The 27,448-nt window shown below is 39.2% G+C and overlaps 1 protein-coding gene across 1 annotated transcript; it reads right to left on the reverse strand.

The window, feature by feature from the left end:
* Positions 1-3,676: 3,676 nt before the first annotated feature.
* Positions 3,677-22,819, reverse strand: LOC124159821 (alpha-1,3-mannosyl-glycoprotein 4-beta-N-acetylglucosaminyltransferase B). The gene is made up of 13 exons (XM_046535729.1): positions 22,680-22,819; positions 22,405-22,555; positions 16,780-17,073; positions 14,565-14,780; positions 13,954-14,087; positions 13,205-13,251; positions 11,927-12,237; positions 11,137-11,267; positions 10,677-10,784; positions 10,277-10,479; positions 8,485-8,627; positions 7,526-7,641; positions 3,677-5,286 (listed from the first exon to the last, which is right to left on the reverse strand). Exons 2-13 carry the CDS (start codon positions 22,526-22,528, stop codon positions 5,257-5,259), a joined length of 1,857 nt encoding a protein of 618 aa, XP_046391685.1. The 5' UTR covers positions 22,529-22,555; positions 22,680-22,819; the 3' UTR covers positions 3,677-5,256.
* Positions 22,820-27,448: the final 4,629 nt, after the last annotated feature.

The following is a 27,448-nucleotide window of genomic DNA, read 5'->3' on the forward strand; positions in this document are numbered from 1 at the left end:
ATGCTTGCCATTAGCTTGTTACATCATCAACTTGTCTGCAAAAGGGTTAAGGTAGTCCATTTTTTGTTGTGAAAAACTCGAAATGCAGGCAATGGGTCTGGAAGTAGGTGACAAATACGAAAAAAGAGAAAATGGGTCTCTTTTTTTTAACTCGATCACAATTGACAATTAAAGAAATTAGTTGAGTCAGCACATAGCTCCTCAAGATCAATTTACCACTATTTTTTTCTCTAACAACCAAACTTGGGGGAAATAAATGAAATTCATTTGAATTACAGACCTTTTTTTGGAGTGTCTCACCAGTGCTGAAACCACAACATCAACCTAACGATCATGTGTGTATTGGCACAGTTTTTGTGCACGTGGTGTTTACCTCTTCTGCCACCAGTAATACAACAGTTCATTTTTCCAATTAAACACACATACACAAATGTTATACAAAAGGTATGAGAGCCATCACCATTTCAATGGATACAATTGCTTTCATTGAATACTTGCTGCTTCATATCAGGACATAAACAACAATTGATGCTTCAGCATAAATATTAAACTATAGAATATAATATATATAAAAATGACAATGAAAACAATAAAAATAGTATAAGCAACAATAGCAGCTTCCTAGCACATACTTTAAAGCATGTTTGCCTAGAGCGAATCTCAAAACTATGACTCAAACTCATAAAAAAATGAGAAAAAAATAATCTCAAGAGTAAAATTACAGATTCAATCCACCTAAGTTCCCACAAACACATCAGTTAGTGTTTTCTTATGAGTATGCGTAGGTCCAGAAAGCTGCCATTTCAGAGCAGAAAAGTGTTCATTGTATATCCCCCCAGCACCTCAGACCAGGGTGTAATCATTCAGTTGGACCAGAAATCCTCCAGTTAAGAAACCATTAACCTCAAGTGACCAAAAAAAGAACTCCATACTTGGAAGGGAAAAGGAAATTATGAAAAAGGCAAAACCTTCACCCATTCAGCCATTCTCTTGTAAATCTAAAATAAGGAAAAAAAGAAAATTGCTGCCCACTTCTCATGAGTTGGTGACATCAATGGTATTCTAAGTGGAGGAAAAAATTTCCCCATTCAGCTATTCTTCAAGTTCAAAATAGGAAAACTTGAGAGATTCAAAATTTTGAAACATTCAAACTCATCATATCGAAAACAAATAGAATGTTAGGAATTGCATCGTTTCAAGTCATTTCAGTTCAACAGGCAATCAATATTTCATACTCCATCTTATCATCGCTGGCTCTAAATTGATGAATGCACAGAATGAAAGCATTCAATACAAAAAAATATGAACAAAATATTTTTATCAAGCATTTTGAGATGCTGAAAAACATTACATTACTTGATATTCAATTATGATATTCGAGGTAAGATTTTATATATGGGCTCAAAATTCAAACTCGGAAATAAAGGTCTCCCATCTCTACCAATTATGTAGATCAATGTGAGTAACAATATACAGTATTGGATTATACATTACACAAGCAGAAGTGAAAATGAAACTCACTTCCAATTTATGGAGTATGGTCTGAAGCTGACATGTGCAGGAAGCAATTCCTTAAAGGCCGTTTTACACAGTACACGGAATTGCGCAATCTGACGTACGTGTGAAGGCGCAATCAAAATTGCATCATGTAAAGCGGTGAATTGCTAGAACACATGCGAGACTGTGTGGATGCGAGACGGCAAAATAGCCCATTCTAATTTCGTTCATGCATTCACGCAATTCCACGCCATTTTAGAAATTAATGCAGCTCTAACCTGCGAAATTCCGTGCCCCGTGTAAAACGACCTTAAGACTCACCTTTGAAGCATGCATCTTTACGATAGTGAGTCATACCCAATGACAGCAGCAGAGGAGCTAAAGTTGGAAACGTTCAGGATGTGGTGTTACTAAAGACAGATGATGATCGAATGGATAGATCTTGTAAAGAGAGAGTTTGGTGGAATAGGAGAGAAATCTTTTGAAAACAATTGGAAGAAGAAAGATAACTCAATAGGCCACATTATGATACACAAGTGCCTTGTGAAAATATTGTTGGAGAACAAGTAAATGGGAGTAAAGGCAGAGGAAGGCCTAGGATGAGACCTGTTAAGCAGATGATTAAGGATGTAACGCAAAAGAATTATGTAGGCGTTAAAAGATTAGCTGATTGGAAAATAGAGTGGAGAACAGCATCAAATCAATCTTAGGATTTCCAACATATCGATGGCTAAGTTCTAACAACACATACCTCAAAAATAGCAACTTTTCGGGGGAGCAAAAAAGTGATCTGTGTAGAGTGAAGTAGTAGTAGTAGATGATTTTACTGAAAATCACGTGGATATATTGGCTCCAGTAATCTATCATGAAACTTTGTGAGTCTCTGTGGACTGAATTGGAATATTTATTTGATTAATGAAAATTAATGAAATTTTGTGGTTCCTATTATGGGTTACATTGCTCCATTTTCCTATGCCAAAAATAAAAAAAAACAAATAATCAATAAACAATTGTTTTTTTAAATAAATCTAACTCAAGCATAGATTAACATATTTGTACTAGAAATAAACATTTCTTTTAATCTCACATGAGATTAAGGGAGAGGGGTTGAACTTCTCCTGATCATCTCCAGAGAACTTATCTCGAGGAAGATGAGTCCAAAAATTGTCAAAATCACCTCACATAATGAATAGAAGCCACCTAATGGCACAGTAAGACTGGAGCAGCTCAGCAGTTTCTCATCATGATCAATAATGAATTCTTAAGCTCATGAACAGGCAGAATTGAGAACCAAACACACCCATAAGATATTGACGACAGAGTAGTCTCCACTGGTCTTTTTTTTTTACCAAATATGAAAGAGTAAAAAATACACATATTCCATCTTAAGCCAGTAAGCAGATACCCCGAGATTCTTTTTCCCCAACCTTCATAAAACAAACAAACAAATTCTAAAATTGATTTCTCCAAAAAAAAGGAAAGTCACGTGAGATTGCAAGAGTAATGAAACAAGGCACTCAACTTCAACCTCTTAAATCACATCCATTGTCTCAAAAAATTAGTTTAAAGATAAAAAAAGTCATAGAAATCGGGACTTGCACAATATAGCCACTGTAAATGTACGGTGGCTATAATCAAATGAGAGTCATTCACAGCAGTGAACTCACACACGCATGGCATTCATGGCGACATATAAAGGAGTCCCCTAGGACTGCTCTCCAAATTCACCTGATCCACGCAGGGGGCCATAGGGAAGTATTCAAGTATTACGTGAGCACCTTTCCTTCATTTCGTTGGATATACGATCTCAATTACTTTTATTTTCCATACTAATGCAGTTTGTAATTATTTGTGTGGGTTTTGATTATGTTTTGCTTTAATAACAAATAAAGTGATTCATTTTCGTTTTTTGGAGCACAACCGGAAACGATTTACATTGGTGCGGTTTATTTTATCCCTCGCAACCAATATTTTGTGAGTTTTTGAGTGAATATCCAACACATTTTTGACCCCTTCCTCCCCCATGAAAAGCCTGGAAAACATGATCACTATGTAGGAATATTTCTCGGGTTTCCCACCGGGTGTCGTATCGGGTTGTAGTTCCCAACGTTTCCATGACTAAGTCCGTCATCGTCATCAGGGGTTGATGGTTTAACCCCTGATGAACTACAACCCGATACGACACCCGGTGGGAAACCCGAGAAATATTCCTGCAGAGCATACGCCGGGAAAAACTCAGATTCTACATGATCACTATGTATTTCCACCTCTTTGGAGGGACAGCTCCGGCAATGTTGGAATAAAGTGACCATTTCTTGTGATTACTTTCCCCGATGGCACGAGGGATCGGTTTTCCATCTATTTTTCCAACACTCAGCACATCCCCTTTTTCTGTTGCTGAATCCATCGCTGGCACCGTCCTTCAGCCAATCAGAATGCAAGGCCGTTGACAGTGATTGTAATGCCACATTTGGCACTAAATTGAATGACAGTTGTATTTACGGAAAGTGACGAAAAAAAACCGATGAAAAAAGAGACAGTGGGAATGACCCTGCAATTCAGAAAACGATGGATCGAACTATCACTCTTTGGGTACCAGAAAACATATCGCTGGAGCAATCTCTCAGAGGGACGGAAAAAATGATCGTGTCATTCAGGCTTAAGGAAAATTAGGAAATTGCCAAACCCCTCTTCCACTCACTTGCTTACGTATGAGTTTTTCATTTTTTACCTTAAATTAAGAAAACCAAAAATTTCATACTATTTCTGAAGAGTTACCTTAACAACGTCACATGATAGCCATAAAACAGAGGTCCACTACATAAGTATTTTCGTAGTATTTATAAGTAAATAAAATTTATTACTCATTGAATTATTACTTAGGTGCACTGTTGTGTAAACTATCTGGACCTTGTGTATAGTGTAAAATAATTTACTCTTAGCATAAACGAACCAACCACTCCACCAGCCCATTACTTATTTCTTCACTTGAGAGTAAGACCTTCCTGTCTCACATTAACAGTGCTGAGACATCCCCCTCCCACTAGTCAGCAAATGTAAACAAACTTGCTACCCCTTCCTAAGGAGTGCTCACGTAATACTTGAACAATAACAACCTTGACAACAGGTAAGCCACAGACTACCACACTCCTTACGTCATATAGACTCCCAAATTGATGTCAAACATCGCCACGGCAATTTTATTCTTTTTAAATATCCTATAAAATAAATTTCACTCAAAAAAATTAAAGCTTCAAGTCAGAAGAAAATTCTCAAAATTTGCATAAATTAATTATTCCATCACTACTGACTTTCAACGAGGAAATACTTCATGACACCACGTTAAATGCCAAGTATGACAGGAGACATGAATATTTGAGATGCTCAAGAGATTTCTGTTAAGTAACCCACCATCACTAATACTCACACTAACCCACAAACGCACCCACGTTAGGACACCCTTCAAACAACACACTCACAGGTGTGCGAGCGAGTGTTTATGTACACATTTATACACTAGACATTTATACTCACGCAAATATCAACACTTTAATACGTACGCTAACTTTTTCCTTTAGAAAAATATATGCGTGGAATGGCATTATTCCCTTTGGTGACGACCGATGCTTTCCGCCGTAAATTTAATGGCCGTTCTGTCCCTGAGAAGACGTAGAAGAGCACCGCCATGGTGAGAATCCACCTCGTTGACAATTCTAGGTTGACACCAGCATGTCTTCAGCAAGAGCTGCAAGTCTGCCATCAACTCTCCGTATCTGGCTCCAGGAGAATCTGCAAAATACAATAAACCACACAACTTCAAAATTAGAAGACAACTGGTGATTGTTTTTCGGGTTCATTCTGCGTTGACTCATATTTTGTGGACGACAGTTTTGAGCATGTTCCAGCTCGCGCTTTCGTGTCCAAATGATCTGCAGAGCTGCAATCCTTTATATATAATGATAGTCAGGTGGCCGTTGATTTGAATTCCATTGTAGAAAGAGGCTATTCCATTGAATGATGACGCTAAAGGATGGCCGTCCTCCATATTGAAGGTGTTGTTTCTCTCTAGTGAGCGAATCTGCATCTGAGATGGCACATGCTCTATAAAATAGGGTTTTAATGACTGATGCTTTTTGCCTAGGATGATGGTGTGATTTGGCATTCAAGTAGCGATCAGTATGTGTTTTCTTACGATAAACTGAATGTCCCAACGTGCCATCTCATTTCTTCTTGACGAGAATGTCCAAGAAGGGAAATTGGTTATTTTCTTTCATTTCTAAATTGAACTGAATGGAACTATTTTGGCTATTAAAGTGTTCAAGGAATCTTTTCAGTTCATCTGTCCTGTGAGGCCATATGACGAAGGTGTCATCAACATATCTCACAAAGAGTTTCCGCTTCGTAGGGAAAGAATCCAGGGCTTTTTGTTGAAATTCTTGCATGTAAAGATCCGCAATGACAGGTGATAAAGGAGAACCTATGGATGCCCCTTCTGTTTGTTCATATAATTTCCCTCCCCAAGAGAAATAGCAATTATGAAGGCAAAACTCCACCATTTTTGGAATATCTTTCGGGAGGCCTTTTCCCGTCAGTCTTAATGACTTCGATGGCATCTTCAATAGGTATTTTGGTGAACAAAGATACCACGTCAAAACTAACAACGAGATCATCTTCTGTAATCTTGGCTTCCTTTATAATTTTGATTAAATGGGAGGAGTTCTTAACATAGGTGGCAGTTAGGCCTGAGAATGGCTGCAGGCTATGGTCTAGATACTTCGCAAGCTTGTGTGTCGGTAAATCAATGGCACTTACAATGGGCCAGAGCGGTATCCCATCCTTATGAATTTTAGGCAGGCCATAAAGTCCTGGAGGTTTAGGAGCCAACTGGATCAGTGGTCGTCTATCCTCTTGGGGTATTGACGAATGCTTCAGGAGGTCCTTGATGTTCCTCTGGATTTTTGCCGTAGGATCTGACTTCAGTTCTATATAGGTTGGGTCGTCTAACAAACCACAAACCTTCTTTCGGTAGTCATCCTCTGAGATGATCACAGTAGCGTTCCTTTTGTCAGCAGGCAATATCAGTATTTCATTGATTTTCCTGAGTTCACAGAGCCTCTCTCTCAGCCCTGGACAAATTGGGTATTGGAGGTCTCGTTTTCCGTATCAAATGGCTGAGATATAATAAAAAAAATAATCACAGACGACTAATTTGGGAGGCAATTGAAATTGAGAAATGCCGCTAGAATTTCAACTGATCGGTTGGCATAAAACTCAGCCAGACCTGGAAGAGAATCTTCCGAAGAAACAACGATGACAATGTTTCCAGTATAGTTTCCGCTATGATTCACTTGCCTCCCACACCACAATGGGGGATAGTCCACTTGCCACTCAAGAACAGAGCTGAAGAGTTCTTCTGACGTCAGCATCACCCTCCCCCCTCCACTACACCTGTGGAGTCAGGAGGGTTGACGAGTGTACAATTGAAAACTTTTTCCAATTTTTCTCATTCACTGCCTAATGATACGACCTGCAATAGCTGCAAAAGCTTGCATAACAATGCACAATACGCGGGTGCACCCCAAAGTCGTCGACATCAATGAATCTCGCTGCGAAAGCCTATGTTCTAAGACAAAGAGTTCACTCTCCCACTCAGTGTTTCAACCAGGAGGTTGGCTTGTGCTGGCTAAGGGGGATTTAACCCAGAGCAAAGCCACAACATGATAATTTCCACACATTTAGGGAAAAGGAGCAAGATCCTTTCCTGGGGCCAACTCGCACTTCGAGGATTTTGTTTTGGAGTGTCAAAAGGCTTCATCCAGGATTTGAACCTAAGGCCCTCTGATCAAAGTCCACCAGGCTACCACACCAAAAGTTATGGACACACAATACAGAAAACCGTGGAATGCACAAAAGAATACAATGATTATTTTGGGCAGGATTAGGACAACAAAGAAACAATGTATATAATGAATAAAAAATATGAGTATGAAGGAAGCCAGATGAAAACAATTTAGTCCACAATATTTACCTCGCTGAGTATGGCCCAGTTGTCGCTCTCACTGTGCACTTTGAGTCGCAGTTCCTGCAGAGGTCCAAAGCTTCGACTAACATTGCCCTCAGCAATGCCCATTGCATCAAACTTGCCTGAAAAGATTATACATTAAAAATGACACATACTTTAGTGGACATAGCTTACAGCTACCAGCAAATTGGTACACTGTCATAAAATTATTGCAAAGAAAACTGTCCAACATCTACAGCTTAAGGTATGTTTTCCAAGGAGCAACTTAAGCGATGATCACTGGGCGATCATCGCTATCACATCGCTTGTTAGCAGCCTTCTTGCTGTTTTCTCAAAAGCGACAGCGATTTGCATCTGAAGTGAGAAATTGAGTAGCCTCTTAACTCATGACCTGTGCATGCACTAGAGAGCATGAGTGATACAAAGAGGCATATAGAGTGCCGAATGTTCTCTCACTTTCTAAGTCAGCATTTCATCCTTTTCCAATAAAACATTCAATTTTGTTGAGCTGCCAGCCATGATTTCACTGGATTCACTGGAAAAGAATTCCAAAGTTTTTCGGCATTTTGTTCCTATGAGGATTTGAAGTCACCTGGTAGCTATGACTAAAACCTCCTGATATTTCTAACCTCTGTGATCTTAACACAAGCATAGTCATTTGAATCAACCATTCTACACCCAAATTTTACAGGGATCAACATCAACCAAATGTGTACAGTAGGGCAGAACATAGCACACTGCCTCATATTCAAAATGCAATATGATACTGACTGCCCCTCCTTTAACTGAATCTAAATAGGGAACTCTTCATTAAATGCTCACATCATCTTCTAACAACAGACACACAGAAAAGAAAGTCTAGGGAATATTACATAATAAATACAAACATTACAAGCAGCTATTAATAACCACTGATGGAATTAAATTAAATATTGCAGAGAGAATGTGACATATGAATTACATACCAACGGTTATATAACCATCATCTTCAGGGTTAGGCACAAAAAAACTGGTAGTGGCAGTAGCGGATGACAAAGGTAACAGCTCAACAGTGGTGTTGTAGAATCTGTCAGAAGGATGCTCGGCATTCCCACTACGAAACAGGAATCTACCCAAAGAAAGAGTCAAAAATATTAGAAAAACACACAACTTTCATCATCTCACATATGCAACTGCACTGGGAATGAACTTCTGAGGCCAGGCTCAAAAGTCCTAGATATTTTTCAAGTACCCCAGAAGGAAGTAGGAGAGGAAAGAAAAAGGAAAGAGGAACCACCAAGATTAGGCAATCGATTACAAAACTGCTGTCGACACCTCCAGGGTGAAGATAGATACGGAAGGGAAGGATGGAGAATCCAGATGGCATCATTAGGGGAATGCAGGCTATCACTTGCAAAACCAAACTTTCTGTTTCTAAAGAAATAGTAGACCATACTATGAGAAGAATGGTCCAGAGAATTTTTTCTTGATATGTTTAACTGTGCAGTGGTAAAAGTGCAATACCCTTTGCATTCTGACCCACTCAACTTTATGCACTATCAGTCAATTGTCACCCAAAAAATGGAGTAACATCACTATGGAGCAATGTCACAAAACCCTGACCCAAATTGCAAATTATCTAAAAGATTTCAGTAGAAGAAAGGGAAAGATGAGTTATCATCAACCTCATCAGTAGCTGAAGACAAAGGCGACATTTTCTTAAATCTTTCACATTGCAGAGACAGAGTGACAGTATGCCTGCAATAGTGAAAGATTTTTATGCATGAACAAGAGACTATAAAAATTAAAAATTGACAAATCTGCGAGTAAATTGGATATTTTATTTGTGATTTGCTTGTGATCCCCTATTACTTTTACAATAATAAATGATGATGGCAAAACCATCGGATCCACTAGTTGACTTAACATGAAATACAGAAGATATGATAATTGAAGATTTGTCAGTTACTTTATGAATCCTTCAAATGAACAATTATATAATAAAGCAATATTATCTCCAGGTTAGGGAAGTGCCTTTAATATAATGTACCTCAGCGAATCTGTGCAAATGGTAAATTTGGGGGAATGATATTTTACTCTGCATTTCAACCAAAAAATTATAAGATTCAACTATCAGATGATATAAATGTGTATTTATGAAAATAACTCAAGAGTAATCATACGATTTAATAAAAACCACCGTAAAAAATTTAATTTAGCAGAGAATACACCCCAGAATTCTTCATATCGAACAAAGTCTCATGAGCAGTCTTAGGAAGAATTTTCGACTTACATTAATTTTGAAAAATGCAATCTATCAGAAAGCATTCCTTACGTACCTGGGAATGCCTCAGTATAGATTTTCCGTGAGCAGTCTCTTCCCTTGCTCTTTTTGCATGACTCCGGGGGAGTTCAGAGCACTCAAAATCCAAAATAATTGTTAAATGAATTTATCCTACAGCTTTCCTAAATGTATCATTGGTGGATTCATAATGGAGAACTCTCAAGCAAGAGGACAGTTGAAATGATGATTACGTCATATGCACAGATCGGAAAATAACAAGTTTTTACAATTGCATTGATAACAAAATTACTAACCAACGCACATACATGAAACTTCATGTGACAATGGTGAAAGCATTAACTAGGACACATTGAAAGGAAATTATAATAGCTGAATCAGTTTTGTTGCTATAAAGTGGTTAATACAGTTCATCTGTTTGGCAACCAGAAAAATAAGCTGCAATTACTTGCCCAAGAAATAAGAGGGTGGCCTACCTCTTAAGCTGCACAGGAGGTGTGAATTTGAAGGTAAGCGTGTCGCCTGGTTGAGGGAGAAGGCCCCAGAAAAACGTCTCGCCAGCATATGCCCTGGAGAGGGTGTAACGCCGGTAGGCCTTCATGCGACCCCCATCCACCGTGGCTGGGGGATTCTGGGATGCATGCGGGAAGAACAGCGGCACCTTCCCAAAGTGGCGGTCCTGCAAATATAAAATCACGCACAAGTTAAACTGTGTATAGAGATGCTTGATCAGAACACACCGAGCAAATTTAGAAGTGTACGTCCAAAGTCCATTAAAATCCTTGAAACCAGTTTTTTTATTGGCTAAGCAACCATTATCAAGGGGGAGAATGGGTCTTAACCTGTGTGCACATGAATGAATGGATGAATGCTTACCTTCAGCTTCTGAACTTTTCCTTTAAGGGAGGAATGTGTGCCAATGTGCTGGAATAAAGATGGCTTGTAGTGGACCCACAACAACTGCCTTGCTTTCTTGCAAAATTTCTGAAATCGGAAGAAGAGAAACACTGAAAAGGGAACACATCTCAAAAGCACAACTGAGATCTTATGGTATAAGGTGGTACAAACTATGAACCATGTATGCATTCCAATAATCACCACTACAATCATCTCAAGTTTAGGTCCTATTAAATGAAAGAAAAACTATACCTAGGTATCTGAATTTAATATCTTCCATCATCAGGGCTTGTATACTCTTTAAATTGCAATAAAATCTTTTAACATCCTAACAATAAGGACTATGTATACATCATAATGTGAATTATCGAATTCGTCCAAAAGCATTACATTTTCCACCAAACAACAATGAGGACTTGTAAATTGATGAGATACGTACTGGATCTTTGTCCAATCGGCAGATCTTTGTGTGAATCAGGTGCTCCAGGAGCCAGTCCACAGGTTTATCATTGTAAAACATGAGGAAGAATTGGATCAACCAGGGAAGCTCAGCACCTTTGAACATTTTTCCTAGAAGCAGATGAAAATCTGATGTGATCAAAATAATACAAATATGTTTCACACTTAAGGAAAACAGATTTATTTTTTCCTAGTTTCACCTTACCAGAGAGGACTAGCATTAATGTATAAAACTGTATATGTACATTATTTCTTTTGAATCCTCTTTGCTTGATGGCACTGACTTGACCCCAAATGCTGATGGTGGACTTCAGTGAGCGGATAGGAAGAGGAAGGGAGACTCAACAGCCCAAACGAGGGGAAGAAAACTATACATTAAGTGGTGTCACATTTCATGGTAGCAGCAAAAGTGAGAAAGGTCAAGATTTGGGTTGCGAAAGAAGTTCTGGGACAGTGGATTTTTTCTCAGGTAGCATTTATTTTTATTCACAGCATATGGAACCTCAATCTTCTCAGTCCACTCGGTTGAAGATCCCCAAAATGAATCTCCTTTGGGCATCACGTGTTGAAAAAATTTTACATTTGATTTGATAATATAATCTATATTCTAAAGAATTTTATTCACCTCCGACCACAGTTTTCATAAGTTGGTGAACCATGACTATGATGCTCAGTCATTGAAACTGTGCTTGCAGCTAAATGAAAATCTGTGGAATACCCAAAGTATTATCAAATTCAACTTGCAAAGAAGAGTTTCCACTCCCACTCACCAATGAAGCCCAGCTGGCAAAACTCGATGACAAACCACGGCTGCCTAGCTGCCATGCGACCTAGGGCAAAATCCTTCATGACAGAGACATAGCCAGGTCGAGCGAGGACATCATCCTCAAGCTGCACGTAGAGTCTGCCCCTGGGGGAGCAGTACGACATGAGGAACGCAAAGTCGAGACTCTGCTTGGCACGCCAAGCCACTCTCTCTGGAGTGTCGCCCAGGGTCTCCCGAAGGGATGATGGAGAGGGGTAATAAGAGGGAGCAGGCGCCACCACCTCCAACAGGCCAGATGTCACCTGTTTGGGGAACCTGAGGGCAGAAACACATCCCAGAATCAAACCACAAGCCTTTGGGTTCCATGGCCACCACACAGACCAGACCATACTTGGATCCTTACATCCTCAATGCAATTTTCACCAGGGTTCATCGTACTGTGTGGTTAGCCCCAAGGGCGGATCCAGGATTCTTTTCTGGGGGTAGTGGGGGGACCAGCAAAGGGTCTTCTCATATTTGACAAACAACATATAACAATTACTGTACGAAATATTCCCTTTATTTTAATATTGAAGTTTACTATCATAATTTATATGAATTTAAATAGCTAAATAATTTAAAAAATAATAATCAAAGTTTATAAAAAAATTTAACATGAAATGAAATTATTGAGAAAAAACGAACTTGATGATAACCGTATCAAAAATCTTGTCCATTTTGTGAGCGCCTGAGGGGGGGAGGGCATGGTCCCCCTCCCTAAATCCACCCATGGTTAGTCCTCATGGTACATGCATCGATTATTGGAACACTACGGAAATTCAAGAGCTTAAAAGGAAGCCATAAACGTTACAATACCTCTGAAGGATTACCATAATGCTTTATACTACATTTTCGACAAGATGCTACAACTGGTTCTCCACAAATTGAGCAAGTTAATCAAGTAGACGTACTCACATCAAATTCAAGTAGGCAGTAGAAATACTAAGAACCTGAAGGTCATTCGAGAGTCAGCTGATGTTTCACTGCATAACAAACAATAACTGATAGAACATCAGAAAGCTCTTGTTACATCAACCACATCAGGTTATGAAATTGGCCTAAAACAATAAATATTTAGAACAAGTCATTGCCAAGAGTTAAATTAAGTCGAACCTAAGCAAAGTTATCTGACTGATAAATGGCTGAAAATGATTAGGGATACAAATATGAACAAAAATAGCGAAAGCATCTTCTTACATCCTGAACAACATCATACAAAATTGTGCACTTAAAAGGTACTTACTGAGTTTCAATGTCCCTTGCAACCTGCAGAATATACTCTCTGTCCGTCTGCAAAGGTAAGAAAAAATTGATGGTGATTTCCCCAATAATTCAAATGAGATCTAAGAATAACCATGAGACAAAGAAAAGTACCAACTTAAAGTTGCCTCACTAGATTTATAACAACCATTCTTGATAACCAACAACAGTAATACCATAATAAGGGGTTGTCACAAGTTTCCCCACATTCAAATTCCTAAATTAAATTATTCTGGGACTAGCCATGGTGATAACTTTACAGAGGCACCCACAATGAACAAATTGTGTGAAAAATCCACGGAGAAAAATTCATTCACCTTGACTGGGATTTGAATCTGGTTCCCCCAATTTACGGCCGAGTGCTTTAGCCAGTTAAGCTAGCGAGATGTCATTTTTATCAGTGGAAATATGTGAACAATACTGGTCAAGGTGGTATGGACTGCTGAGCATATGATGCCACAAGCAGTCCAAATTGTGTGCACAGTGCCACACCCGGAGAGCAAAGCCCGAACTTTGAACACATAGAGGCGATCGCTCTTAACTAATTAAAGTATACCGGGACTAGCCACGGTGATAACTTTACCGAGTCACGAGATTCCGGATTCGAATCCCAGTCAATGCAAATGATTTTTTTTCTGTGGAGTACTCATTAAAATTACCTGATTTTTCCTGACTGAGTTCTTATTTTCCTCAGAATTTTTCACCATATACTTGATAGAGAGAAAAACTCACCTCTCCAATAAAGACAACAATCAATGCATCATCCTCCTCCTCCTTGCTCATCCCCTCCATCAAATTCTTCAACGTGGCCAAGAGATAACTCTGAACCTCCCTCTTCACAGTGGGCACTCCCAAAACCACTGAAACTGAGAGAAAGCCATGAACACAAATAAAGATATGCAAATTATTAAGCCTCAATGACACCATACCAGACTTGAAACAGGCCAGAGTATACAAAGACCTACTGTCATCCGTGGCCCGCTAAGTAATTCAAGACCTTACTTCTACTACTCTGATATTTGTCCAAATGATTCTTTGATTCTTAAATTATTCTTCGATTCTTCATGAACCACACCATCGACTTGATTCATTAAACCCTTTAAAACAAGGAGCGTGCTTCGATTAATTCGGTGCATGCCAATGAACCGTTCAAAATGAACGATTCATTCATGAACGACACAGCCCTACTTCCTTACCTTGGGAAAAGGGCCAAGGGGGGATTGTTGGGGTCTTCTATTTGCTCTGCCCCTTTGAATATTTCCGCAACATGTGTAAGACCTGCTATCTATCTAACACAGCTAAAGGGTGGCTGAAATTGAATGCAAATTATAAAGAATGCATACCTCCTGTTCTACCACCAGACAACGTGAATGCAGGTCTCAGCCCAAGGGGTTCATCCAGCAAATGAGGCAGGAAGTTGTAGACAGAGGGCAGGTGCAGAGGCGCCTGGGAAGCAGAGAGGCCATGGCCCGTCACGTTGATGAGCAATGCACGCAGCTGGGGGCTGATAGGAGGAGCAGGAAACACATGGCCAGTTGACGAGTTGAATCCAAAGTTCACTGAGAAGGGGAAAAAATACAATTATTACGATAAGTAAGTGATTTTGATATGATAGTTGCAGAGTATTCAAGATTTGAAGTATTCAGAATCCAGAGCTGCAATAGAATTATGAAGATCAAATGAAGAAATAGTGTGAGCAATATGGAATTCTTTAGAAAAGTAAGAAGGAAGAGAAGCCTACTGAAAACCTTGAGTAGAAGAAACAATGTATTAAAGGGCCTCATCGTGAGATATAATGATGTAATGAACATAGTCGTAGGTTAACAAGTAGAAGGGAAGAATGGCAAAGAGATGCCTAGAATAAAATACATGTAGCAGGTGACGAAGAAAATAATACAAAGAATTATTTAAGGGCTATGAGATAAGCTGATACGAGAACTTAGTGGGGAGCTGCATCAAAACAATCTTCTGAATACTGACTCATGATGATGAAGATGAACAAAAATCAGGAATAAATAACACCACGTTGGCACAACAAGAAAGCTCCTCAAATGGTACAGATTTGATATCACAGCCAGAATTATGACATTGGTAGAAACCCAACATTACATAAACCTTTATCAAGAAATTTTAATTTTGAGAGCCAATTACTTGGGCTGCAACCATTCAGACTCAATGGTTTGCACCTTGCGTCTCGCAGCGTATGAAGAGCAAATGTGGTGGTAGGATGAAAGGAGGAGGGTCTCGATTTCTCTTATTTTCAACACCAGAAGCAATGAATCGCTAATCTTCGGCCCTTTACTTCTGTTAAAATTATTAGGAATTTCCTGTGTCTCAATCTCCTCTCTATTATCATACATATGCTGAAGTGTTTCTCTCCTAAGTAATTCCATTTGGGGGCACCCATTAATTAAATGAGGCATTAAAAGGGGGTGGGGGGGAAAGCCGATTCTCACCCATCTCACGTGGGGGTCCTGGCAAGTATCGTGTAATTTTTTTTTCTATAAGAAACTGTAAATTTGCAAGAAAACTATGTTGACTTAAGGAAAACGTGTTTCTCTATTAAAATATGTCTAAATTCTACACGGTAATTAAACAAATTCTTTTTTTATAAATCCAACCTCGATGAAGCATTGATTAATGTATTCACCCTGAAAATATGTATTTTGAACAATCTCATGTGAGATTCGAGGGAAGATAGGAAGGGTCAAGTTAAATCTCACAATATTTTAGTAAGGGGGTAGGGAGAGTCCAAAAATCACCAAAATCACCTCACGTAATTAATGGATGCCTCCTTTCATATCGTTCACCAATTATTCAAAAGTTGTCAAATTTTCATGAAACTTAAGCCTGAATCACACAATCATTTTTTTCCTTGTGAAAAGTGGTCACTCATATATAGCATGTTTATGTTTACATATGTCATTTCCACGACTGTCAAGCGTTACGCTGCAATTGCTCCACATGGACATGCATTCTGATTGGCTGATATAGTGTTTCAGTGACGGTTTCAGGGATGGAAAAAGGGACCAGACGAATGATGAAAGATTTTTAGATTTCAGCAATGAATATTGTCAGATAAATTTAGATAACAAAATTCATTGTTTGAGTTAAAAATAATGAACTTTAGTGCATTAAGAAAAAAAAGCGAGCCTGTGAGTGAGCATTTTCAGCCCATCCTCCATGTTGGTCTACCTCAGGGGAAATAGAGGCTCTTAAAACAAATACTTATAAGAAAACTCAACATTTTCTGAAATGACAGTCTGAAAATCCCTTTTCAACAAAATTGATACCTGAGTTCACATGCACACTCATGAAAAACACAGGGAACACACAGGATCACTGAGGTAACCACTTTGGTAAACAAGCTTCTGATGGCATCAATCTTAAGCGCTAATGCCCTTTCCAGAATCCTGTGCAGTGAGCTCCATCAGCAATGAAGAAATTTGAAAAGGTAAAATATCATTCATACTAAAAGTCTTTCTGCTATGTATATGTTTAATCAAAGAGACAATTATTAATGAAAGAAACATCAGCATTATTAATAGTTGAGGTTACCTGAGGCTAGGCTGGCAGCATGCGGAGGGGGGATGGGAGCAGCAGGGGCATCACGCAATGGAGAAGGTGACGACAGGTGGCGAGAAGGTGACGGTAGGCGTCGTGATGTGCCAGGATTGGCGGTGGTGGTGGTGGTGACCAGCTTTGGAGGTGCAGTTGTGAGCAGCACTTGCCCGATATACGTGGCAAGCATCTGCACCTCCTCCTGGCGAGTGCGATGCAGCTGCTCAAGGTGCAGGAGGCGCAGCTGCAACTCGGCCAGCTGTTCCACAAGGGCCTGCTCACCACTCAAATCTGCAATCAAGTCAGAATGTGCACAACATTAACAACATCATTTCAACCTCAGAATTTTAGGTAGAGTTAGTACATATTTGGAGGAGGTGATTGATAGCTTAGAAAATCTGCACCATGATGGAAGAGTAAGGTAGTATGAAGAGAAACCCAAATTTGGTATTAGCTTACTCTAAGCAAAAGGCACCAAAGGGAAAACAATATAATGTCCCTCCCAACAGATGCCTATGCTTGAAGAGCACTCCACAAAGCGTACCAGCAGGGATGGAACAGCCTCTGAAAATTCTTCCCCAACGCTGGAATTTGAACCACAACCCTTAGGGTGGGAAGCAAACACTCTAGTCACTACACCAATCCAATCTCCTGTAAATTCCTTCTTATGAACGGAGTAAAAATGTGAAAAAGCATGATGTTCATGCTAATAAAATAGGAATAATTTGTATGGGCCACATGAGCAGACTTGATACACAGCAATAGGATCAAATTCTATGGCTGGTGTAGCAGCAATAGGTAACAAGCTTGGTAAGGACTCTTGAGGAAGTCCCCCCTTTAGAGTCCTTACCAAGCGAAGCCCTCTGAGAGGTTCCGCACTCTCACGAAAGCTCACTGGCAAACATAAAATAAACAGATGATAGTTATACAAAATTTCTCAGGGTGCACCTCAGGGCCAATCTCTCTTGGGCACTTCAAATCAACGCACTCATGAAAATACTTGAATTACTGAAAAAAAACCATGAAAGACTTGTAACGATAATGGCTAAAACCTTGTCCCTGCTGACCTGAAAATTCTTCCCTTTCCCTATATGAACATGGAAATTTTATAAAAAGTGAGTTTTAAGTTTCTTACGAATTTTAGAAGAGTTATATGATCAACATTAGAACCCTGATAACTCAAATCTTGATATCTGGACACTCCGGGGAAAATCTACAAGCCTGACACACTTTTTCCTCACACCCAAAACAAATTTTTGAGGGGGCTCCGGCCCCCTCAGGCCCTATGGAGACGGCACCACTGGTTACAATGTAGCCTATAGACAGATAAACAAGTATTATGATTGAAATTATTATTATTGAAACCAAAAATCCTAATTTATTTAATAATGTATCACTTTTATTATGCATCAGCCAAATTTATAGTCAATCATTAAAACTGAAAATAGCCATACACTACGTTATACATAAAATATTCTAGAATTTTTTTCCTGACATAAGTGATCACAAAACAAATCATGGAGGGACTATAGACAGGGCAAATGTTGGATATAAGGACATAGAAACACATAGAAGCAGTCCATTTACTGCCTCTGTAAGGACGTGTGTCTTCTTGCAAGGAACAACTTATATCGACTCCTTAACATAATACATATTATTACCTACTATTATTACTTTCTTCCACCCTGATCACATCAATTTAACTTAGTGTGTATGTATTGACAATAAGAAAGGTTATTTGGTTTCAAAATTACCTATGGAAGATTTTAATCCCATTCCAGCCACAGTGAACATGATTATGTTATGTGTATAGTCAGTCATTTTCACAAACCTGAACATTTGCAACATCAAAATCAGTGAATGCTCTAAGGGTTAGAACACTGAAATGAAATAAACTGCATTCCCTTTGAATTAAAACATTAAAATACCACCTATCACTAAGTATTCTATTGTGGGGTCAGAAAGTGATGCGTAAAAGTATGGAATATTGCAGCAAAATTTTGCCTTTACAGTCACTTCTTTACCACATTTTATCAAAAAGTATCTTTACTATACCACTCAAGAACAGCAGACTCCCGATTATCCGGCTGTGGTTTATCTGTGCAAGATTTTCACTCTCGTTCAATTTTCTCCATGATGTTTAAAAAAAATCAGGATTGGAGGATCAGAACCAACAAAGAGCTCAGAGAACTATATACAGATCCGGATATAATAGCGCAAATAAAAAGCAGGAGATTAAGATGGGCCGGTCATGTAAAGAGGAGAAAAGATGAGTCCATGCTAAGAATGGTATCTGAAAATCAACCCCGAGGAAAACGTCCGCTTGGGCGACCCCGACTAAGATGGCAGGACCAAGTGAAAAGGGACTTAGGGAAGATGAGAGCAGATGCAGAATGGATGGCGGATAGAGATAAATGGCGACATGTTGTTGGTGAGGCCAAAAACCTCCTGAGGTTTGAGTGGCCACATAGGTAAGGTAGGTAAGGTTTAAAAAAAAAATAAAATCGGACGCAAAATCATCAGAATTACTGCATTAATGCTAGGATACACGTGGCTTATTATTTCCGTTAGAATCCCTTCCTTAAAGGAAAGCGATCGCACCCTAGCTGCATTCATAGGAGCACCTTGTTCCAGTTTTCCAAGCCACGCAGTGCGCGACCGCACTCTGTGATCACGGATACACGTCCAGTAAGGCCCAGCGCACACGGAGCGACTATTTTGTAACTACAGTTGGGAATCAGTTGCATCTGCAACCAGTTTGCAACTGAAACAAAACTTCTGTCCGCACACAGGTGTAATGACAAAAGGCTGTTGTAAATCAGTTTCGTCTATTTTGCAATCAGTGGAGTGTTTATTAAGTGCGGTACGTGTTGTTTTTTAGCCCTTTCATTGGCCGTCAGCACTTACTATCGCTGAGTCACGCGAAGAAGACGCTGTGAGCTATTATCAATACCAAAGACGTTAGATAGTTTGTATTTGTTCAGGACTTCATGCTTCTCTATAGCTCCGACGAGCTTCATGTTGACTTCTTGATCATTCATTTTGAGATCGACACTATACGGCCGTCAAAATACCACCAAAACACCACGTGGTCTCGTGCAACTGAAGTCTGCAACGCAACTGCAACCGCGGGCCCACGGTTGCATGTGACTAGTTTCAGACTGTTTTGAGATCGTCAAAAACCAGTCGCGTAGTGTGCGGCTCCCCACTCAAATACATTGTCGAGGTCACAAAACAGTTGCGCGCGCAACTGGTTTGCATCGGAAGTTGTAAAACAGTCACACCGTGTGCGCTGGGCCTTACAGTTGCAACCCGGGCAACTTGTGTGAGACGCGACACCGTGGCGTGGTGCCTGACAGCGTAGTTTCCGACGTCGAGCAGTGGTTTTGAAGCATTGGTGCAAAACAATTCTCTGTATCCGTGATCACACAGCCACCGATGTGTGGTGTATGAAACCAGGCCTTACACGGAGCATTAATAATACGAGTACAACCATGTTATCACTGCTAAAAAGATCGTGACCTGGCGAAGAAAGCTCTAATTGAGTCTGGGAAGCACTCTAAATAAAGAAAATAACTGCATAAGTAATAATATATTGTCTGTTTTAGGTAAATTATGAACATTGCAAGACATTTTAAGTGAAAGTTTGGGTTATCCGAGTTCCGATTATTCGTGCTGTCTCTCCCCATCATTATCCCGGATAATCGGGGGGTGTACTGTACAGAAAATTGAGCAGGAACTTAAATTTAGTGAGGTAGTTAGTCATCTGCTCCCCGGAGTGTATTTCACAAAAAAAATCTAAATTGTCCAGGAATTAATTTTTTGTCAATAATTATTGACAGATGTTTCATAGTTAGAGACTATCTGTAGCTATTTGCAAATATGAAAATGGGTTAACAAATGGTTTTATATTTTCCGGGTGAGGATCCTGTAAAAATTTTTCCTGAGCTTCATACCAGGTGATGCTTTCTCATAGCGTAGATATTTCAAAAAACTATTTGTTTTTTTGTCTTAAGGTAGTGTGCTCCCTGCTCTGTCAGGATTCCACTGATTCAAAGTAACCATCTTTCTATTTCCAACAAAGGGGAGGGGGGAGTTAAGAATCATCTGATAGGCTGGCTGGCTGTTGGAATATATTTTCCAATCTTCTATTACATTTCTAACGCATTTTATTACCAGCCTTCAGGTGTTACTTGGTTGACAACCCATACCCATGCTGAAATTATGAAGATATAAGCTGATCTCAACAACCTCTTGGATTATGATGCTCCAACAGCATTCTGAGCACCAGCCGCTTTGATGGCATGGCTTTCATTGCTTCTAATTTCCACCCCTGCCAACATTTGAGGTTAAATCAATCTGAAGTACCTTCAGTTTTTCTTAAGCCTGGTCTTAATGGTATGGCTGCTCTCTCCCATCCATACCAAACCCTACTCACACAAAGTCTGATATACTTCTCGGGCCTTCAGGTTGGCCATTTAGATCTTAAGATCACTTAAACCTGCGGCACTTGCATGGGATACTGAATCACGGATGCACATGTGGGATACAGCTGTAGCCCAATGCAATTTTTTTAAATTACCTCATATGCAACATTCTTAACCTCAATGTATTTTTTTGAGCACAGAGACTCCCCCCTCCCACCCATGACTACACTTAGTGAAAACACAAAGTAAACAAAATGTCTGAGCTGCAACTGCATATGAGTGCCGTAGGGTTAAGATTTACTCTTTCAATGCATGGGCACAGAAAGGGCGAAATAAAATATGCTATGACAACTGTTCGCATCATGTTAGTGAGTCTGCTGATGAATTGTTGGGTTAAGAATGAAACGACTCAGATTTAACAAATACACATAATCTACTTCTGGCATTTTAAATGTATCCTGATTTTTCAAAAGCTACAAGCATATGACAGAAGAAAAATCAAAGAGTATTATTTGACAATCGAAAAATAATTAAATTCAATAAGTCCCTCCATTATCATTCGGTTTTCATTGGAGAGGAGACAGCTCATTACTAAACACTTAAATGATACAGGAACATTTTCCATTGACCCAAAACTGAACCACATATATACACATAGGTTACAGAAACTATGAAAGTGAACAGTAGAAATTAATACAAAGTACACTGGTACTACTTAATATATGAGGATAACCTATTTTTCTTCTCTGATTAATTAGGGGCATAGACAAGTATTTTATACAAATGGAATCGCAGAAAACCATTCTCACTGAAGATAAGATACCATTGTTCTCACAGCTGGAAGTGGTTCGAATGACCAATGAAGGAGTTAATTAGGCTAATTAACCTAAGCAATGACGAGAAGAGAGCACGGTTTTCATAAAAAGGCGCTAATAAGAAATTGAAGGCTGACACAACGGCAAAGTTAAACCTGACGATTCATGGAGAGATGGCCAAAAAGAAAAAAATGGTCGGCATTCTCCAGCGCGAAAGAGTCTCATAATATTTCCAACACAAGTGAGCCGCTCACAAATATTAAGATGCAAGGATTGTAGCACGATCAATTTAGTAAGTAATTTGAAAATATTCAAACTTATTTACAAGAGAAAACGCCTCTTCATGAGTTACAATGATAGTAATACTTAACGTGACATACCTGGACTAGAGAATAAAATGAGGACACTGCTAGGAACAAGGATGATCAGAAATAGTAGGAGTACCCCATGGCGACGGAATCGAAGTGGAACCATTGGAGGAAAGTACCACCCGATAAACGCCATGTAGACAGTCCACCATCAAATGATATACTACGGGAAAACAGGTGAATTCTAATTACAAAGTCAAACACACCGAGTGACACAAAATATAAGGATCCAATAATACCATTAGAGCTCACTACATTCAACGCATGACACGGAAACGCCGTGATACCTTAGTCGTAAATCCCATGAATGGCACATAACTTTTTACAGCATCAGTATAAACACATACGAACTCGGCCGCAATTTCGTCGGCACGAAAATAGTCCAATTCATAAGTCCTCAAGAATAAACATGAAACGATGGACCCAATGAAACATTCCTTACGCAGAAATACCAACTGAACAAAAATAACTAAGAGAAAATGTTTTATTCGCTTCATATATATTTTGGGATTTAAAACTTTGAATGGTGGGTGAGTGACACATCAAGTGGATAACTATCACGATTTACCGCCTAAATATTAAGTTTCCTTTCGCTACGAACCCTTCACACGCAGCACTTGCATGAAATCAAATTTCGCCGTAGTCAATCCTAAACACCATAGCTGTTTACCTTTCCATTGATTGAGCGCTCCTACTATTTCTGTCCAATTAATATCCGCGATTTGGATCATTGATAACCAAGTTGTCTTAATGACAGATGCAAAAGTTGAACATTTTCTTCTCCGACTAGTGCGCCGATCTTCCGACTGTCCGCTGCATTATAATGTATCCCCTATTCATATGGAGTGGTGTTACAATAGTGCCCAATTCATACTAATTGATGTTATTATAATTCCACGAATTCCACGCGAATTTCCTTGATCTAATTAAATACGGACGTCTGCGTTGCGACAATCCCTGCATCTAAATTTCGCAGACCTCCTTTCTACAGTGGCACCCTTGTCACGCTCTTCCTTTGTTTTAAAAGCGGGCTTTTCGAACCTCAAAGGAAATATTTCCTTTGTACTTCGAAACTCTTCGAGCGACACGAGGTATCAGCCTTACCTTCATTTGAAGAATAGTAACATTTTAAAATAATTTCCATTAATACCGACATTTCTTAAGTACTTAGGTAATTCATGGGCGTTGATTCAATAGACAGTACCATTTTATTTTTCATTTGTCATCTCCTTAAAATCATAACAGAGACAGGGAAAAGGAATCAACCAAGAAAACCCATGCACAGCACAATTTTTGATAGGTAGCATTGCTATCGTGAATAATTTTCTGAAATCGTTTGTATTATAACCTTTAAAGGCCTGGTCATATAATAATTCAAACCATAGTATGTATTTGCTTTTTTAATTTCCCCACACTGAGAGGGTGCCAGGGCCGGATGAAAGGGGGGCCCTAGCCCTAGGTTACCCACCAAGTGTGAGCCTTTTGCCTATGGAGGTAAATGTGACATAATCAGAAAAAAACATCATGTATTAGGGAGTTAGACGAGAAGCAGGACTGCTTTTTTTGCCAAATGTAGTCTTCAACGTGGCATCATCGCTGAATTTGGGGCATGAAAATCAAAAAAGGTGCCTGCAAATTGTAATATGCATTAGTTGTATGTGTATATTGATAATTAATTTGCTGAAAATTGTGTCACTCACATTTCCTGTTATTTTGTTACAAATTAAAAACACAGGGGGCCTTCCACCAGAATGGAGGATCGGGTTAGAGTTGGCTTCCATGTGGACTCTGTTTCAAACCCTGGTGGTGGCAGAGAATTTTCAGAGACCTGCTTGAATGCTATATGTAGGACATTTCAAGTGCAACTCTATCCATCGGATGGGACATTAAGCCGTGGTCCCCTGGGCACCTTTCGGTAAGAGCAGGCTAATGTCGACGCAGGGTGTCTCTTCCCTCATGGCACAAATGACCTCAGCTGTCGGTCACCTCCTCTAAATACCATACCATACCAAAATGGGTCCCGGGCCACATACATCCTGTATCTGGCCCTGGGGGGTGCCTTGCTTACTTAACTGAAATGGATTTGAAAAAAAGGGAAAATTTTCCTCAAGGATAAATTTACTATTCTGTCAATGATTATTTATCAGCCACTATTTAAGTACTACAATTTTTTTTAACTATGCACTCAAATACTGTATATGTAGTCCTGAAAAAAATTAAACCACTTGGGGCTGGACTGAGGGCACCAGTTGTGAAAGCTCTGTAAGCAGCCCCAATTTCACACCTCAAACACTTGTTTTCAGAGGTTTCATTTATAGCTGTTCCATCCCAAACTGGATGTATTGGCAAGGAAAGGACTTAATGGGTGATTAGAAAATCACACACAGTAAATGATCAAAATGTTGCAGAGAGAAAAGAATTGGTAGAGAAGGCTAGGGTAAAATTTAAGGGAACGCGAGCACTTTATGATGCAGGAAACATCTCAAAGAAATTACATACATACTTTTGCTTTCACCCTATGCATGCTTGTAATCTTGAAACTACCAAGTAAATCAGCAAATTTGGATTGCGGTTTAAAGTAAATTACATGCAAGAGCAAAACTTCATTACAGAACTTGATGGTAGAGGGGGTCAACACATGGTCAATCACTTGCCACCCACCTGACCCTTCTCATGCCTTCAGGCCCAGCACACATGCAGTGACTATTTTGTGACAACAGTTGGAAATCAGTTGCGTCTGCAACCAGTTTACATCTGAAACAAAACTTCTGCCCTCACACGGGTGTACTGACAAAGGGGCCGCCGTTAATTAGTTGAGTCTATTGTGCAACCAGTGTAGTGTTAATTTAGTGCGGTAAATGTTTTTATGGCCTTGGCTTGGCCGTGTGCACTTATTAAGTCAAACTCAGACCCACCGTAGTGTGTGACTGGTTCCAGATTGTTTTGAGATCGTCAAAAATCAGTCCTGGGTGCACCTCCCAACTCCAGTTCAATGTTGCGGACACAAAACAGTTGCAAGGTCTACTGATTAGCAACTGCAATTTTAGAACAGTCGCACAGTGTGTGCTAGCACCAGCTGGGCCTTACTCACAGCTTCCATGACGAAATGCTCCATAGCAGAGTGGGACCAAAGAAATATGACCACCTCCGCTATAATTTCTTCTTTTTATAATATGCAACCTAGCAACTAATAATGGATTTTATCATTATTCTCATTGAATGATGAATACTCTGGTTTATTGATGGAAGCTCCATGATTAATATAAGCAATTTCATGTTCTTTGAGAGCTAAGGCAAGTGAATCTGAAATGCAAAAGGAAGACAAGCAGGCATAATGCATTTCCCTCATTGTCAGAGGGGTTCCCCAAGGCTCCATCCTGGGACCACTGCTATTTTTGGTTTATATTAATGACCTACCTAACTCGTTAAATGGTGAAGTATTTATGTATGCAGATGATACCAATCATTTGATAAAGCAGGCAGGAAATGTTGTTCTACCAGCTCAGGAGGCTGTCTCAAATATGGAGAGTTGGTGTTCCCTGAATAAGGTTGTAATAAATAAGACTAAATCATCCTATACGTTATTTCATCCATTTCAGAAAAAAATTGACCATAGTCCATACATTAAGTTTATGGACAGTAGTCTTAGACGTACCACAGATACTAAATTCCTAGGCTTGTATTTAAATGAAAGCCTCAGTTGGGACAGTCATATTGACTATCTTGCCTCTTCAATTGCCTCTGGTTGCTACTTGATCAGAAGAATGATAATATTAACAAATACTGACACAGCCATCACGCTATATTATGCTCACATATATAGTAGACTGAAATATGGCATTGTAGCATGGGGTAATTCCCCTAAATCCGAACGAATCTTCAAATTACAAAAGTGGGCCATACGAATTATTTGTAATGCAAGACGAAGAGACAGTTGTAGAGACCTATTTAAAAAACTGAAGATTATGCCTCTGTCTTGTATTTACATGTATGAGTCAATATTATTGGTAAAAAATTTTGGAGGTAAATTCAACTTGAAGACAAATGAAAATGTTCATAATCATGATACGAGAAAAAAATCTAATTATATAACTAGTACTCACAACCTTTCTCTGTTCAGCAAAGGGCCTGCATATATGGGATGCAAATTGTTTAACAATTTACCAGATGGAATAAAAAATGTGCAAAGACTAGAATGTTTTAAACATAAATTAAAAGAATATTTACTTGACAATTGTTTTTACAATGTAAAAGAATACTTGTATAAAGACATGTAATATTGCTGTATTTTGTTTAAATTTCTTTATATATGTACTGTCACTTTATTGACGGGGCCTATATATGTCACTACATATCAACGGGACCAATAAAATATTTATTTATTGTTTGGGGTAAGTCCCGCTCCTCATCGTCACGAGAAGAGTCGTTTATTACCATAACAGAATACACCAAGGTGGAAGTAGAGTGAGTGCAGATTTGTCACTTCCTCTCACGCATAATTTTTGGGTTAAGTTTCACCTTTCACTGCAACAAGATGGTTGATTTTTTTGTTCGGGACTGTACATGTGTTACTTAACACACTCAATGCTGAGAAAATTTATCATAACACACCGCCACGCGGAAAAAATATTTTGCAATAATATCAGATATTATGTCTTCCTTAATCGTATACAATCATACATAGTTCGAAATTATTAAAAATTGCACTATTAATAAAGAAAATATTAAATATTATAATATGTAAATATATTATAATAAAAAGAAGGCAAAAAATCTGCTGCAAGCAAACGACTTGTATCCAGTCACAGGAGAAGACACACTGAGACGCTGGGCACAATTGCAGGGTCTAGTAGAAGACGCGGAGGCAGATGGCAGGCCGAGAAACCTAACAGGACCGAGCTAGCGCGGGATGCCTTGAATTCAAGGCATCTACATTGAGTGTGTTAAGTACTATTCTATCATATACTTCTTATCACTTTCTTGTACACCTTCCTATCAATTAAGAACAACTCTATAATATTCTACCGTGTAGTTACTGTTTCCCATATGCATATGT

The sequence above is a fragment of the Ischnura elegans genome, chromosome 5 (genome assembly GCF_921293095.1).
Source record: "Ischnura elegans chromosome 5, ioIscEleg1.1, whole genome shotgun sequence".
Classification (NCBI taxonomy): domain Eukaryota; kingdom Metazoa; phylum Arthropoda; class Insecta; order Odonata; family Coenagrionidae; genus Ischnura; species Ischnura elegans.

Coding starts and splice junctions, on each gene's coding strand:
- LOC124159821 (XM_046535729.1), bottom strand. CDS start 22,528: ATGGCGTTTATCGGGTGGTACTTTCCTCCAATGGTTCCACTTCGATTC. Junction 8,628..10,276: donor CCTCCTGTGCAGCTTAAGAG/GTAGGCCACCCT, acceptor TTCTTTGGGTAG/ATTCCTGTTTCGTAGTGGGA. Junction 5,287..7,525: donor ACTGGGCCATACTCAGCGAG/GTAAATATTGTG, acceptor TGTATTTTGCAG/ATTCTCCTGGAGCCAGATAC.